The 16,715-nt window shown below is 41.5% G+C and overlaps 1 protein-coding gene across 1 annotated transcript in view; it reads right to left on the minus strand.

Annotated features, from left to right (window-relative positions):
• Positions 1–16,715, minus strand: part of NKIRAS1 (NFKB inhibitor interacting Ras like 1) — a 38,117-nt gene that overhangs the window by 12,112 nt on the left and 9,290 nt on the right. The window contains exon 3 of the mRNA XM_046001853.1: positions 1,297–1,538. Coding sequence (XP_045857809.1) covers positions 1,297–1,538 — 242 coding nt within the window. The remainder of the gene's footprint in view (positions 1–1,296; positions 1,539–16,715) is intronic.

Consider the following 16,715-nt stretch of genomic DNA (forward strand, 5'->3'; position numbering starts at 1 on the left):
ACTATAAACATAAATATCTTGGTGGTAACATTATACTAGTTTTGTACAATGTTAGCACTGGTGGAACTGGGTAAGGGATCTCTATTATTTGTTTAAAATTGTATGTGAATCTACAATTATCTCAAAATAAGTAGTTTAACATAATAAATAAAATATAAAAAATCTAGGTTAAGAACATCTTAGCCAACGCTGTTAACCAACACATTCTGTGGTTCCCTAGATGAAAGGGAGTCAGCCATGTGAAGATCTGGGTAAGAGCTGCATTAAGAGTTCCAGGAAGGGAACCAGCAATTGACAAAGACTTAAGAGGGGAACAAAGTCATCACATTGAATAAAACAAGAAGTAGGGCCACCTGGGTGGCTCACTGGCTCAGAAGGTGACCTGCCTTCAGCTCAGGTCACGATCTTAGGGTCCTGGGATCGAGTCCCGCATCGGGCTCTCTGCTCAATGGGGAGCCTGCTTCCCTCTCTCTCTCTGCCTGCCTCTCTACTTGTGATCGCTGTCAAATAAATAAACAAAATCTTAAAAACAAAACAAAACCAAGAAGTAGACCAATGTCCCCAGAGTGCAGTGACAGAGGAACAAAATTATAAAAATAAGACGAAAAGAGGGGCGCCTGGGTGGCTCAGTGGTTTAGGCCACTGCCTTCGGCTCAGGTCATGATCTCAGGGTCCTGGGATCGAGTCCCGCATCGGGCTCTCTGCTCGGCAGGGAGCCTGCTTCCCTCTCACTCTCTCTGCTTGCCTCTCTGCCTACTTGTGATCTCTCTCTGTCAAATAAATAAATAAAATCTTAAAAAAAAAATAAATAAAATAAAATATTTAACAAAAATAAGACGAAAAGGATAGGTACAGGCTGGATCATTTAAGGCTACAGATCACAGTAAGGAGCTTATTTCTAAGTAGTAAATGAGTATAATCCCGTCATTTTATTTATTTATATGTATGTTTATATTTATTATTTTCTGCTAAGGCTGAAAACAATCCTGTTTAGGCAATGAGACAAAGAGAGCCCTAGGAAACAGTGATCCCAAACAATACGAAGTGAACTATGTAGTATTTGAGACATAGTGTCATTAAAATTCAAATTGCACACGGTAACAAGCAAAAGCAGTAAGTCAAACGCTGGTCCTGACTAAATTCATTCAATCCTGTATTTCCTAGGCTAAGAAAAAATATTATGAAGATTATAGGTACATCAATACAATTTAATGCTTTTAAAATATTGTTACTGCCCAAAAGTCCATGCTACAAATATTACAATTCATAGTAAGCATTTTTAACAAACTCACTTACCTCCTTTTTGTCTTTAAACTTATCAATTTCTTTCTTCAGAAGTTCTACTCTTTGAAAGGATTCAAGGTTATTCACACTGTACACAAGAACAAAGCCATCAGCAAATGAAAAATAATGTTTTGGAAGCTCCACACCTTCCTGTAAGCCTCTGGTGTCATAAAGATGTAACTGTTCCTTTACTCCCCGATCTGTTTCCACTGAAGCCATATATACATCTTCCATTGTTTCACAATCTTCCATTCCTGGGATTAAAAAGAAATTATTCTCATATTGAACCATTATGTTGTACACCTGATACAAATAAAGTGTTAACTCAAACCTCAATAGAGAAAAAATATTATTCTTTTTGGATAACTCAGTACCAATTAGTATTTTCCTCTCCTTTAGAAGTTTGCTTTCTAGAGGTTTCCCTATTTACTACATGTAAGAATTGTATTTCCATTTACTAAATTTCTTTAAAGTGAAAGGTAGTTGTGAACAACCACCTTGTAAGTAGTAGTAGTAAGTGAACAAAGTGGCATTAAAATATATTTCGTCTGATTAGAAATAAAAGTAGAAATAAAAACTTGGCAATGAGACTTGGTAGTAGGTATTTTTAAGAAGTAACTTAACAAAGTCAAAGAACTTAGTACCAAAACTGGAGAATTAAAGGCGGATTTTAAAAGCAGCTTCAACAACTAAGTAGCTCCATTTTCTTCTCCATCAGAGCCAAGGACAGGACCTGTGGTAATTTTGCTGCCTTTATTCTATACAATTTCCAGTATTTCCAGAGTCTGTTTAAGGGACTCAAAAATTGGTATGTCATGTCTGGGCCTGAGCACCAGGCTTTAGTTCTCAAGTACCTACCGGGCATTTATATGTGAATGTCACTGTAACACAAGTACTTCAAACTAACAAAACCTATCTCTCCTCCCTGCACTTGTTCCTTCTCCTTGCTTTCTTCCCTTGATCGCCATCTCTCCCTGGCAATCTTCAGAGTTCTTGCTGACCAAGAAGAGTGGATGAAAGTTACCAAAAATCAGCCACTCTGCTGCTGGACTGCCTGTTTTATCTGTTGCCTCCTTTATTCCTGTTGGCTTGTTATATTCACCTGAACTACTGCAATAGCTCCGTAAACACCTGGTAAAAGACCTCCTTCCCAAACTTCACGGAAATGTGAACTCTATAGATCCTCTTCTGTCTCCTGTACCAGTAATACCACTTCACACTTCAATCTTTCCTTATCTGTCCCCTCAAAAACTGGACTGTCAACGCTGAGAGCAACACTGGCTTATCTGTCTTTTTTTTTTTTTTAACGATTTTATTTATTTATTTGACAGACACAGATCACAAGTAGGCAGAGAGGCAGGCAGAGAGAGTGGAGGGGAAGCAGGCTCCCTGCTGAGCAGAGAGCCCGATGTGGGGCTCGATCCCAGGACCATGGGATCATGACCTGAGCTGAAGGCAGCAGCTTTAACCCACTGAGCCACCCAGGCGCCCCTGGCTTATCTGTCTTTACAGCTCTGAGGACTAGCAAATTGACTTACATACCTAGAAAGGCCTTAGTAAATGTTTGCTTAACGAATGAATGAACTCATCTCATAACTGACGTCCTAGTTCCTTTCCCTTCTGGCCTGAGTGATCCTTTTAAAATGCATTTTTGTTTGTGGCATTTGTATGAGTTTTGTCTCTTCAACTAGTCCCACATCTTTGAGAGAAACAAACCATTCTGTGTACATAGCAAGTATCCAATAATCATTTGTTGATAAGGGAATTAAGGGGAGATTAACACTCTGAATTTTAATTAACAGCGAAGAGGCTTGTAAGATAGGTATCTAGAGCCCCAGGAACTATCTTCCTATTTAAATATGAGCTATATCCAGAAATAAAATCATGTGAATAACATCCTATGCCAATAAAACATACAGGTATATCCCAGAAATTTGCTGGTTCTGTTCCAGACCTCTGCAATAAAGTGAGCATCACAATAAAATCAATCTTGAATTTTTTGGTTTCCCAGTGCATATAAAAGTTAGTTTACACTACTGTGTGAACCAGACTAATGCCATCTTAGACAAATCTGCCATGACCACTCTGTGATCTGAAGCCTTCCACAGCACAGTCTTCCTTGCCTGATTCTGTTTTGCCACACCCTTAAGCAAACCCTTGGTGCATAATATCCTTGATCTGCTCTGGAGATTGGACTATGATTCTCAAACATTCCTTCCCAGGTGGTCTCCCAGCCTGTACTCCTCAGCCTTTGAGCAGTAAAAGCAGGTCTTATAGGAGGTGGTGTTGCAGAGATACACTTGCTTGTAGCTGCCCAAGGACTTCTGTCCAGAAGCCCCTTTAAACCATTTTTTGTCAAGTTGGACTTGCTGGCCTTTTTCTTCAGTCTTATGGCTCCTCTGACCTTTGAATATCATTTTGCCTATTACCTCCCTTTCACAGAACAGTTGGTGAACCAGCCAGGAGGAGCCCAGAGACTGAAGAATGGGCAAGGAAATGAAGCTTCTTTTGGGGGAAACCCTGGAGTGGCTGACCACAGCAATGTGGGAAGGCACAGTCTGTCTGCTTGATGCCTATGGATTTCTGCATGAGTATGGGGACACTCTGAAAATGCTATATGGATTAGAGCTATTACAAAGTTGCATGATCCACTAGGTTAAGGAAGGCCACCAGGTAATGGTGGATTGGCTGCTCCTATGGGCCCTTCAGGATGCCATCAATTCCTGGCTAGTGGCAGAAGTGAAATAAGGCAGCTGGAGAAAGAATTACAACTGGAGAAGGACAGGAGACTATCTACATCCCTTTCGGGTCCTAATTTGGTAGAAACTATCTAAAACCAGGATGCACAAATTGAGACCTTAGTGTGTCTGTCGCTTTGTGTGTCCTGGAGGGCATAAAATGCGGCAACCTCGGATTACAGCCATCATTTGAAGCCAGCCTGGGATGCTCAACCATGGAACTCATGGGAAACGTCTTTGTATGCCAGGAAAGTAGGATGTGTTTTCAGTAGGAGAAGGTAAGAAAAATGGAGATGCTTTTTTGTTGAGGAATAAAAAAATAATTTTGTCCTAAAGAAGATCTGGTGGTCTGAAGAGGAATAAAAAATAGGACAGGGCGCCTGGGTGGCTCAGTGGTTTAAGCCGCTGCCTTCGGCTCAGGTCATGATCTCAGGGTCCTGGGATCGAGTCCCGCATCGGGCTCTCTGCTCGGCAGGGAGCCTGCTTCCCTCTCACTCTCTCTGCCTGCCTCTCTGTCTACTTGTATCTCTCTCTGTCAAATAAATAAATAAAATCTTTAAAAAAAAAAACAGGACAAAATCAGAATGGAGAAAGTTGTAGAAGGTCTGTGGAAAAGGAATATTTGGAAAGGAATTTTATGTGTGGCCAAGCTAGCTAAGATTAAAATGAATTTATATTAAAATGAGTTTTCATACCAAAAGTAAATTGATGAAAAATTAGAATTTGGTTTTCTGTCTGTTAAAAGAACATATAAATCTTAAGTGTCTTTTCCAAACAGAAGTGGAAAAAGCTTAAGCCATCTATACAGGTTACCTTACCTTATTCCATCTACCAAAAAAAAAATTTAGATGCAACATTTATGAGTGAATTTTGTACCCACTTCATGGCAGTAATTTTAAAACAGAAGCTATAAAGTTTCTGCATCTGTATTTATGTGTGTCCATATGTATGTGTTATGTAGTATTTTTTACCTCTGGATGGTATTGCTAAAATTTCTATTAAAAGAAACCTCTAGGGGCGCCTGGGTGGCTCAGTGGGTTAAGCCGCTGCCTTCGGCTCGGGTCATGATCTCAGGGTCCTGGGATTGAGCCCCGCATCGGGCTCTCTGCTTAGCAGAGAGCCTGCTTCCCTTCCTCTCTCTGCCTGCCTCTCTGCCTGCTTGTGATTTCTGTCTGTCAAATAAATAAATAAAATCTTTAAAAAAAAAAAAAAGAAACCTCTAGGGGTGCCTGGGTGGCTCAGTGGGTTAAAGCCTCTGCCTTTGGCTCAGGTCATGATCTCAGGGTCCTGGGATCGAGCCCCGCATCGGGCTCTCTGCTTAGCAGAGAGCCTGCTTCCCTTCCTCTCTCTGCCTGCCTCCCTGCCTGCTTGTGATTTCTCTCTGTCAAATAAATAAAATATTAAAAAAAAAGAAACCTCTATTTAATTGGCTTAAAGAAAATTAAGCATTATATAATTCAAATTCTCAAATATAATAAAAATTAACCCAAATGTTTTTTAAGTTCATGTGATCTATGATAATTTTTCTTAAAGTTTTAAGTTTTTTGGTTTAATTAAAACAGTTATGTCTTCAGAGTTATCAACATCAAATATGATTCCAATAATCAAACTTATTAGTTAAGTTCATGTCCATCTATTACAATTTGTCGGCAAAAATGACTTAGAATGTTGGTTGATTTTGTCTAACCTCTCATGAAATTTTCACAGGTCATCTAGACATAATTGTTAGTAACACACAGACTGAACAGATAAAAAGTTTTAGGCAAACTTCCTAATTAGCTTCCCAAATCTTCCTGCTGTCTTGGAACCTTAAAGTTTTGCTAAATGAAGAATACTGGTATAACAGTTCACAATTGCTTACTTAGTTTTTACTAGAAATTAAGGTTTCTGAAGGTTAAGAATTTTAAGTAATATATGTAATAAAAGCTGTTAGAAATAAGGTTACTCTAAAACAAAGGCGCCATTAGGGTAGCCCAAAAGCAAATGTGGCATCAACTGCTGGCAGGGGGCACAAACAGAGAAAAGACAGACTGCCAACCAAATGCTGTTCTTTTTTTTTTTTTTTTTTTAAAGATTTTATTTATTTATTTGACAGAGAGAGAGATCACAAGTAGGCAGAGAGGAAGGCAGAGAGAGAGGAGGAAGCAGGCTCCCTGCGGAGCAGAGAGCCTCATGTGGGGCTCGATCCCAGGACCCTGAGATCATGACCTGAGCTGAAGGCAGCGGCTTAATCCACTGAGCCACCCAGGCGCCCCCCAAATGCTGTACTAATGGCTTCAAGGAAGGAGTTTACTTCTGCTCAGCAATTTAGGCCACTGCCCTCTATCCACCCTGGGGAAAAAACTAAGCCACAAGTGATTTCTTACCAGGGCCGGGTATCCCCTTGCCGGAGAGACCAGGGACGGGGCAAAGGCTGCTTCCATGTAAGAATAATAGGGGGCAACAGGTGGTCCCAAGTACAGTTCACAATTTACTGGACACGATAAAATAAGCAAAAAACCACTTCCTTAGTGGATACCAGAGCAGAATGTACCCTAATTCATGGCAATTCAGAATGGCATTCAGGGACCTTGGCAGCCACCAACACTTATGGAGGGAAAAGCCTGGGTGGCTCAGTCGGTTAAGCATCTGCCTTTGGCTTGGGTCTACAATCCCAGGGTCCTGGGATGGAGTCCCATATTGGGCTCCTTGATCGGTGGGGAATCTGCTTCTCCCTCTGCCTGGTGCTCCCCCTACTTAATGCTCTCTCTCTCTCTGATAAATAAATAAAATCTTGGGATGCCTGGGTCACTCAGTCAGTTAAGTGTCTGCCTTCAGCTCAGGTCATAATCTCAGGGTCCTGGGATCAAGTCCCCCATCAGGCTCCCTGCCTGCTGCTCCTCCTGACTGCTTGTGTGCTCTCTCTGACAAATAAATAAATAAAATTTTTAAAAATAATAAATAAATAAAATCTTAAGAAAAGAAGAGCATAAGGGGAAAATGCACAACAGTGTGCTTGAGAATAAAAGCCCAACTGCTCCTTATGAGGTTTTCGTTTCTCCAATACTGAAGAAAAATTAGTCATAGATATTCTTCTGGGAAAAATTACTACAAAGCTCTGTAGGAGAATTTCACATTTGATTTACAATAACTAAAACAATCTTTTAAAAAAGATTTTATTTATTTGAAAGAGAGAGTGAGAGAGAGAGCATGAGAGGGAAGAAGGTTGGAGAAGCAGACTCCCCATGAAGATGGGAGCCCGATGCGGGACTCGATCCCAGGACTCCAGGATCATGACCCAAAGCAAAGGCAGTGGCTCAACCAACTGAGCCACCCAGGTGCCCCTAATTAAAACTGTCTTAAGGGGAAATGCAAGTTGGGATCCTGTATTACCCCCTTCCCAGGTTATAAATTAAAGCAATACTGGTTGTTAGGAGGATTTGAGGAAATACCTGCCACTATAGGGGAATTAGCAAGAGTACAAATAATCAGGCCGGCACAAATTCCCTGTAATAGCGCTATATGGCCTGTGAGGAAACCAGACGGCACCTGGAGAAGGACTGTAGATTATAGAAAACTAAATAAGGTTGTATACTAATATTACCCAAATCATTGAACAGAATGTACATGGTGTATGTAGGCTCTTACCATGTGGTTTCAGATTTAGCCAATGCTTACTTTTTTTTTTTTTTTTTTTTTTTTTTTGCCTGGGTGGCATTTATTTGAGAGGGCATATGCATGCACATGAGCATATGTGGGAGGGCAGCTAAGGGAGAGGGAGAGAGAGAATCTCAAGCAGACTCATGGCTGAGCACAGAGCCTGATGCAGGGCTTGATCCCATCACCCTGAGATCATGACCTGAGCTGAAACCAAGAGTCTGTGCTGAACTGACTGAGCCACTCAAGCGCCTTCCCCCTACCCCCCAATGCTTCCTTTAGTATCCTTTGCATCCCGAGTCACATGAGACGGTTGACAACAGGCATTCCAGGCATTGCCACAGGATATTTGCATAGCTCCACTATCTGTCATGCTAGGCCTGCTCATGACTTGTCTTTATATCCACCACTACTCATGGTTAAAATGTACCATTATGCCAAGGATGTGATGCTAACTTTTTTTTTTTTACTTTAATTGGGATGCTAACTTTTGAAGACTTCTGTTATTGTCTTACTTGAACAGTCTCTGCTTTCATCTGAACAAGCAAGGATGTGCCATCAAGCTACAGAAAAGTATAAGGCCCTGGGCCAGTAGTCAAGTTTTTGGGGATTACCTGGTCAGGTTAACTGACAAGGCTCAGTGACTGACAAGATCCAACAGTTTCCCATCCCTTGGACAGTTAAGCAACTGCAAGGGTTCCTAGATCTCCGGGGTACTCTAGGGCCTTTAGCCCAATTTAGCACAATGCCTATACCCTCTCTACCATCTGGTGAAAAAGGAAGCCGACTGGCATCGGGCAGAACATCAAGCTGGCTTTGATGAAGCTATTAGTTACTCAAGCACAGGCCCAGGAATGCCTTTACCTAGTATCCCCATGACCCTAGATGTGACCAACAATGCGGAATGGGATAAGCTGGGCATTTTGGCAGAACAGCACGGAAAGTTAACCCTGCTGAACTTCTGATCACAACTCTGGAAGGGAACAAAGATCCAATATTTTCCTACTGAACAAGTATAGGGCGGCTATAAGGCCCTTCAACAAGTGGAGCCCTTAACTGCCACTCTTCCAGTAACCGTCCAGACTGGGTTGCCTATAACAGGGTGGCTAGATTGTATATTCACAAGACTGGCCGTAACACAAGCCCTTACGTTGCAAAGATAGCATGCTTACCTACGACAGAGTATTCTTGTCAACAGTCCCCTGGAAGCTGAATTACATGGTATTTTGAAGCCAGAAGAATATGAAACCTTTAATGGCCATCCCCCAAAAGCCTCCTACGGAAACCTCTCACAAGTAAAAGGCACATATCCTATTCCTGAAAATGCTTGGTATATGGGTGGCTCTCCTAGAAGGAATCCTAGTCACTAAACTGCAGGAATAATCCCACCCCAGACTGATACTGTCCGGTTTGAGACCGCAGATAATAAAAGCAGCCAGTGGGCTGAACTGAGAGCTGCCTAGAGGGTAGGTATACATGAACCCTGACCCCTTACCCTCTGCATGGATAGTTAGGCTTTCTATAAGGGCCCAATGGGCTCAGGCTGACTGGGAAGTTTTACAGAAACCACTATGGGGAGAATTATGGAAGGATATATGGAATATAGGACCCTGCTGCCTCCCATACTGTTTTCCATGTCTCAGTGCATAGGCCTGTCTCACACAATGGGAATACCGAGGCAGACACCTTAGCAAAAAGCAGGGCCCTTACCTCCATGCAAAGTTCAGAGCTGGCTGCATGCTTTTAAAAGCACAGTGGGCATTGCAATATAAGGGGGGTTGAAACATAAAGAGGGGAGCTGGCATGCCCCTTTACTATACTGACTTCTTAGCAGTATCAGTAACTGATCTGCTCCCATTTGAGACCTAGGAAGTTCCACACACCACAAGACACATATATCATGCGATCAAACTGGTTTTAGATTGCCAAATTGATTATATAAGCCCTCTAACCATAAGTCAAGGGGAAAAGATCACCCTAACTTGTGTGGCTATAGCCAGGGCTCATCTAAATCCTTCCCTGTAAAATGGCCAATCAAAATGCCACCATCAATGCCCTAGAACGATTTAGTGCCATGTACAGATATCCGCAAAGGATAGACTGTGATATGGAAACATATTTCACTAGATAAGATGTGAGGACGTACATTGGTGGTTTCATTTTCCCTATAGTCCACAGGCCACCAGGCTAACTGAAAAGAAGAATGGCATTCTTAAAGCTCAACTCAGAGCTCTCTTACAGATGCCACGGCTGCATGGATAGACAAGTCTTGCCAGAAACCATACACTTGTTAAATTTGACTGAGACCATCTGTGGTGACCATTTCTTGCCACAGTAAGAAATGCTCGAGAGAGCTAAGGTGGTCCCCATTGTTCCTGCTGGAGTTGGGGCCAAAACAGTCAACACATACATATTCCAGACAAGCACCTATACTGAAAGGCTTTATAGTTGCCTTTCATGGTTGTTTGTACCACTTTTTAATTTTACATGTACAGGCTGACTCTTTGGCCCCAGGCAACATGCCTGGTATGTCCCACCTACTCACGCACCTCAGGCCACCTCTGTGCTCCTGACAAAGGGCAAAGGCACTAACAACATCTCAATAGAGGGAGAGAATCTCCCCAGACAAGTGCCTACTAAACATTTCTTCTTTTATCCTCAGCCTGCTGCTTCTCATGTTCTGATAAAGGAGACCCTTTCCTGCAATGAACATAGACATATGTGGATGGTTTACAATGAGATCATGCTAGATATGTGGTTTGCTCCCCTTTTCATAGGTCTCTTCTCCTGTTGCTATCTACATTACTGCTGTGGTTTAATGCCTTCAGCTTGAACACAGTCTGGCAAAGGAAGCTACTGCCAAGTGCCACTCTCTGATGGCTGAGAGAATACTGCAGAAAAGGTGGGCATGGGAGACTGTGAGAGCCAGACTGGAGAGGTGGAGTGTGTGAACAAAACTAACGTCGTCTTGGACAAATCCACCATGATGACCGCTCTGTGATCAAAAGCTTTCTTAAGCACAGTACCCCCCACCATATTCCTTCTGTTAAACCATACCCTTCACTAGACCCTTACGGCGTAATGTCCTTGATCAGCTCTGGAGATGACTACGATTCTCAAACATTTCTTCCCAGGTGGTCTCCCAGCCTTTACTCCTCAGCCTCTAGGGCTATAAAAGCAGGTCTTATGGGGCAGGGGGGGTGGGGAAGGGTTGCAGAGATCGACTTGTAGCTACTCAAGACACACCTCTGTCTGCAAGTCCCTTTTTTTTTTTTGTATTTTTTTAATTTATTTATTTTTTCAGCATAACAGTATTCATTGTTTTTGCACAACACCCAGTGCTCCATGCAAAACGTGCCCTCCCTATTACCCACCACCTGTTCCCCCAACCTCCCACCCCCGCCCCTTCAAAACCCTCAGGTTGTTTTTCAGAGTCCATAGTCTCTTATGGTTCGCCTCCCCTTCCAATTTTTTTTTTTTTTATAAACATATAATGTATTTTTATCTCCAGAGGTACAGGTCTGTGAATCGCCAGGTTTACACACTTCACAGCACTCACGATAGCACTTACCCTCCCCAATGTCCATAGCCCCCTCCCTCTCTCCCAACCCCATCTCCCCCCAGCAACCCCCAGTTTGTTTTGTGAGATTAAGAGTCATTTATGGTTTGTTGCAAGTCCCTTTAATAAATCATTTTTTGTCAAGCTTGACTTGGCCCTTTTCTTCAGTCTTACGGCTCCTCTGGCCTTTGGAGATCACTTTGCGTGTACCTCCCTTTCATGCTGGTCTATTAAGTGGGCAATAGCATTATGTCTAAAAAACGTACATACCTTAATTTAAAAATACTTCATTGCTAAAAAGTGCTAACCATCACTTGAATTTTCAGGGAGTTGTAATATTTTTGTTGCTGGAGGGTCTTGCGTCAAGGTTGACGCCTGCTGACTGATCGGGGCGGTGGCTAAAGGCTGGTGTGGCTGTGGCACTTTCTTAAAATACGACAACAGTGAGCCTAGCACATCAAATGACTCTTCACAAAGAACTTCTCTGTAGCATGTGATGCTTTGATAGCATTTTAACCCACAGCGGAACTTCTTTCAAAAACTGGGAGTCAATCTGGGGCACCTGGCTGGCTCAGTTGGTAGGGCATGCAACTCTTGATCTCAGGTCCATGAGTTCAAGCTCCCACATTGGGCATAGAACTTACTTAAAAAGGAGAGACAAACTGGAGTCAATCCCCTTATATCTTGCTGCCTTTTTAAAAATTAATCTTTTTAGTACTCTCTATACCCAATGTGGGGCTGAAACCCACAACTCAGTGATCGAGTCACACACTCTTCCAACTGAGCCAGCCAGACACCTCCTTGATGCTGCTTTTATTAGATCAGTTTATGTGATACTCTACATCCTTTGTTGTCATTTTTCTTCTTTGTTGTTATTTCAACAGTCTTCACAACGTTATCACAGAAATAGATTCTATCTCAAGAAACCACTTTCTTTGCTCATTCATAAGTAGCAAATTCTCATCTGTTCAAGTTTTATCACGAGATTGCAGCAATTCAGCCCCATCTTCAGGTTTGCTCCACTTCTACTTCTAGTTCTCTTGCTGTTTACCACATCTGAAGTTACTTCCCTCACTGGTCTTGAGCCCTTCAAAAGCATCCATGAGGGCTGGAATCGACTTCTTCCAAACTCTTATTAATGTTAACATTTTGACCTGTTCCCATGAATCGTGAATGCTCTTAATGGCATCTAGAATGCCGAATCCTTTCCTGAAGGTTTCAACTTGGAGCCAGGTCTTTACCCTTTAGGCAGAAGAACCTGGCCAGTGAAAAATATACTAATATCCAGGGTTCCTTCAACAAATGCTCTACCAGATCACCTTACACTGAAACTCCAAGTCATAAATCCTATCCTCACTCTTAGAGCTTTCAATTAGCTTTTCAGTTTCCCATTCTTAATTAAGAACAGATAACCAGGGATTACCAGATAGGAAAAGAGATAGGAAAAGAGACCAAAAATCAGAAAAGAGCACCCTAGAGGGAAAAGACTATGCAAAGAAAACAGAACACTACAAAATATTTACTTTTTAAAAGGGATAAGATAGGGCACCCATGAAATAAGAACGGCGTACTAAAAAATGAAAACTCAAGAGAAGGGCTAGAATATAAAGATGAGAAAAACTCAGAAAGTGAAACAAAATAGTGAGATGAAAAACAGAAGTGAAATTCAAAAATTAGAGGACTAGTCCTCTCAAAAGAAAGTTCCAGAAAGAGAACAGGAACATAGAAGAGGGAAAGCCTCAAGAAAATAATTCAGAACTGAAGAACATCCATTTCCATATTGAAAGAGCCCACTGAGTGCCCACTATCACAGATGAAAACTAATTTGATACACCACTGTGAAATTGCAGAACACTAAGGACAAAGAAAAGAACCTACAAAAGCTTCCACATCCAAACCATCAAGAATCATAACGGCTTCTCAAAAGCAACACTGGTAGCAAGAAGAGAACCTGGTAGAATTGAAAAAACTCATCCTCTCTGAACCAGCAATTTCACTCCTACATATATAACCCAGAAATTGTCCACATATGGGGTGCCTGGGTGGCTCAGACCATTATGCAGCTGACTTTTGATTTCGGCCCTGGTCAGGATCTCAGGGTTGAAAGATCAAACCCATGGTTCAGCTCTGCACACACTCAGCACAGAGTCTGCTTGTCCCTCTCCCCTTCCTCTTTGAGCCCCATTCCCCACCCACCTCACACACCTGTGCATGCACTCTCCATCTCTCTCTCAAATAAAGAAATAAAATCTTAAAAAGAAAAAAAAGAAATTGTCCACATAATAGCTGGGCTAAATGTACAAGGTTGTTCATAAGAGCATTATTTCTAATAGCCTAAACTGGAATTAATCAAAATGTTCATCAAAAGAGAAGTGATACAATAGTCAAACTATAGAAAGAACCTAGATGTCCATCAACAGATGAATGGATAAAGAAGATGTGGTATATATACACAATGGAATACTATGCAGCCATCAAAAGAAATGAAACTTGCCATTTGCGACGACATGGATGGAACTAGAGGGTATTACGCTTAGTGAAATAAGTCAGTCGGAGAAAGACAACTATCATATGATCTCCCTGATGTGAGGAAGTGGAGATGCAACATAGGGGGTTTCGGGGGTAGGAAAAGAATAAATGAAACAAGATGGGATCGGGAGGGAGACAAACCATAAGTGACTCTTAATCTCACAAAACAAACTGAGGGGGACTAGGGGGAGGAGGGTAGGGAGAGGGTGGTTGGGTTATGGACACTGGGGAGGGTATGTGCTATGGTGAGTGCTGTGAAGTGTGTAAACCTGGCAATTCACAGACCTGTACCCCTGGGGATAAAAATACATTATATGTTTATTAAAAAATTTAAAAATTTAATAACAAATACATTAAAAAAAGAGAAGTGATAAATTGAAGTATACTCATATAATAGAACACCATAAGCTTTTAAGAAAGAAAATTTTTAAATATTTTATTTATTCATTTGAGAGAGAGAGAGTGAAATAGAGCAGGAACAGGGGAAGAAGCAGAACCAGACTCCCCACTGAACTGGAAGCCCGATGTGGAGCTCGATCCCAAAACCTGGAGATCATGACCTGAGCCAAAAGTAGATGCCCAACCATCTGAGCCACCCAGATGCCCCTAGGCCTTATGAAAATTAAACCATAGCTATCTTCAACAATACAGATCAGTACTAACAATACAGTATCTTACAAATATAATGTTAAGCAAAAGAAGCCAGAAACTGAAGAATTTATACAGAATGTTTCCACTGACATAAAATCAGTAACAGGCAAAAGTAAACTGTATCATTTAGTGATACACATATAAATGGAAAAACTACAAAGAAAAGGAAATGATTAACTAAAAGTTAAGGGAAAGCTGAGTTGTGATTGGAGAGAGAAATATGGCAGCTACTGGAGTGCTCTCTATTCTACTTTTTGACCTGCATGGAGATTACACAAAGGATTGTTTTATAATTATTCATTAAGCCATTAATATGTTTTATGCACTTTTCTATGTGTATGATGAATTTTATAATAAAGAAAAGATGATAATGGAGCAATGCTTGCAAAATTCTGAAAGGAAATTATTCTCAATCTAGAATTCTATACCCTTCAAAATTCTAATTTTGAGAGTAAGAGACATTTTCAAACATATGAAGGCTCAAAAAAATGTGTCACATACATTTCTTCAGGTAACTATTTGAGTAAGTCCTCCATCAAAATTATCACATACTCATAGAGAGATGAAGACCTCAGATCCAGAAAATATACCCTAACACAGAGGTACAGGAAATCAGAGGGAAAATAGAAAATAACACTATTCAGAGGCTCCAGGATTACTACTGGCATAGTCGTACCCAAGTAGTACCAGGCATAGAGGGCACTTTAACAACTGTCATCACTGATGCTCCACTCCCGTACAACCTCTTCAACTGACAAAAAGTCCTAGAAGATATGTTCTACCAAGAGGGCATAAACCCAAAGAAGATAAGAGATCTAAGACACGGGACTCAGGGGTTCCTAGATGGCATAGTTGGTTAAGCAGCTGACTCTTGGTTTGGGCTCAGTTCATGATCTCAGGGTTGCAGGATCCAGCCCCACGGCAGGCTCCATGCTCAGTGCGGAGTCTGCTTAAGATTCTCTCTCTCCCTCTCCTTCTGCCCCTTCCCTTCAAATAAATAAATCTTTTTAATAAATAAATAAATAGATATTTTTAAGGATTTTGTTTATTTGCCAGAGAAAAAGAAAGAGAGAGAGAACAATAAAAACAGGGGGGAATGACAGGCTGGGGAGCAGCAAGCAGAGGGAGAAGCAGGCTGCCTGCTGAGCAAGGAGCCCAATGCAGGACTCATCCCAGGATCCTGGGATCGTGACATGAGCCGAAGGCAGATATTTAACCGACTGAGCTACCCAGGTATCCCTAACAAATAAATTTTTAAAAAAGAAAAATAAAAAAAACAGGAACTCAAACCCAGGAACAAAGTAAAGAAAAGTTCCATAGTGATAGCTGTGTAATAAGCCAACATAAGAGAATCACTAACTCCTGGAAGGATAATCTCCAAAGGTGGGGGTATTTGCTGTAGCTGACTTTGTAAAAACTGAGAACCATGTGTACATGTGGAAGAATAAGCAAAACAATAAAACTAAAGAAATGACAAAGCAAATATCAGCCTCCAGAAAAATAAAAAGAAAGAAAAGAAACAATCATAGTACAGACTATTGCTCAGCTGAGAATATTTACATGCACCAGCAGTTCTTAAAGTGTGGTCTAAAGATCCCTTAGTGCCTCCTTTCAGAGAATCCACGTGCACCAAACTATCTTCATAATGATCAAAGACATTTGTCTTTTCCACTGTGTTGACATTTGCACTGATGGTGTGGAAACAATGGTGGGTAAATCTGCTGGTGCGTTAGGACAAATCAAGGCAGAGCACCAACTGTATTCATTGGTAGGAGTATTCTTCACCACCTCATACTTGCCATTTGGAGGGGAAAAAAAGCCAACATTAAGAATTTCCTTGACAGGGGCACCTGGGTGGCTCAGTGGGTTAAGCCTCTGCCTTCACCTCAGGTCGTGGTCCCAGGGTCCCGGGATTAAGCCCCACATTGGGCTCTCTGCTCAGCGGGGAGTCTGCTACCCCTCCTCTCTCTCTGCCTAGTTGTGGTTTTTCTCTGTTAAATAAATAAAATATTAAAAAAAAAAAAAAAAAAAAAGAATGTCCTTGACAGGGGCACCTAGGTGGCTCAGTGGGTTAAACCTCTGCCTCTGGTTCAGGTCATGATCTCAGGGTCCTGAGATCGAGTACCGAATCAGGCTCTCTGCTCAGCGGGGAGTCTGCTACCCCTCCTCTCTCTCTCTGCATGCCTCTCTGCCTATTTGTGATCTCTCTCTCTCTGTCAAATAAATAAATAAAATCTTAAAAAAAAAAAGTCCTTGATAAATCAGTAAAAATTTACTTATTTTATTAAATCTCAAATCTTGAGTATACACATTTACAT

This window comes from Meles meles, chromosome 4, assembly GCF_922984935.1.
Source record: "Meles meles chromosome 4, mMelMel3.1 paternal haplotype, whole genome shotgun sequence".
NCBI lineage: Eukaryota > Metazoa > Chordata > Mammalia > Carnivora > Mustelidae > Meles > Meles meles.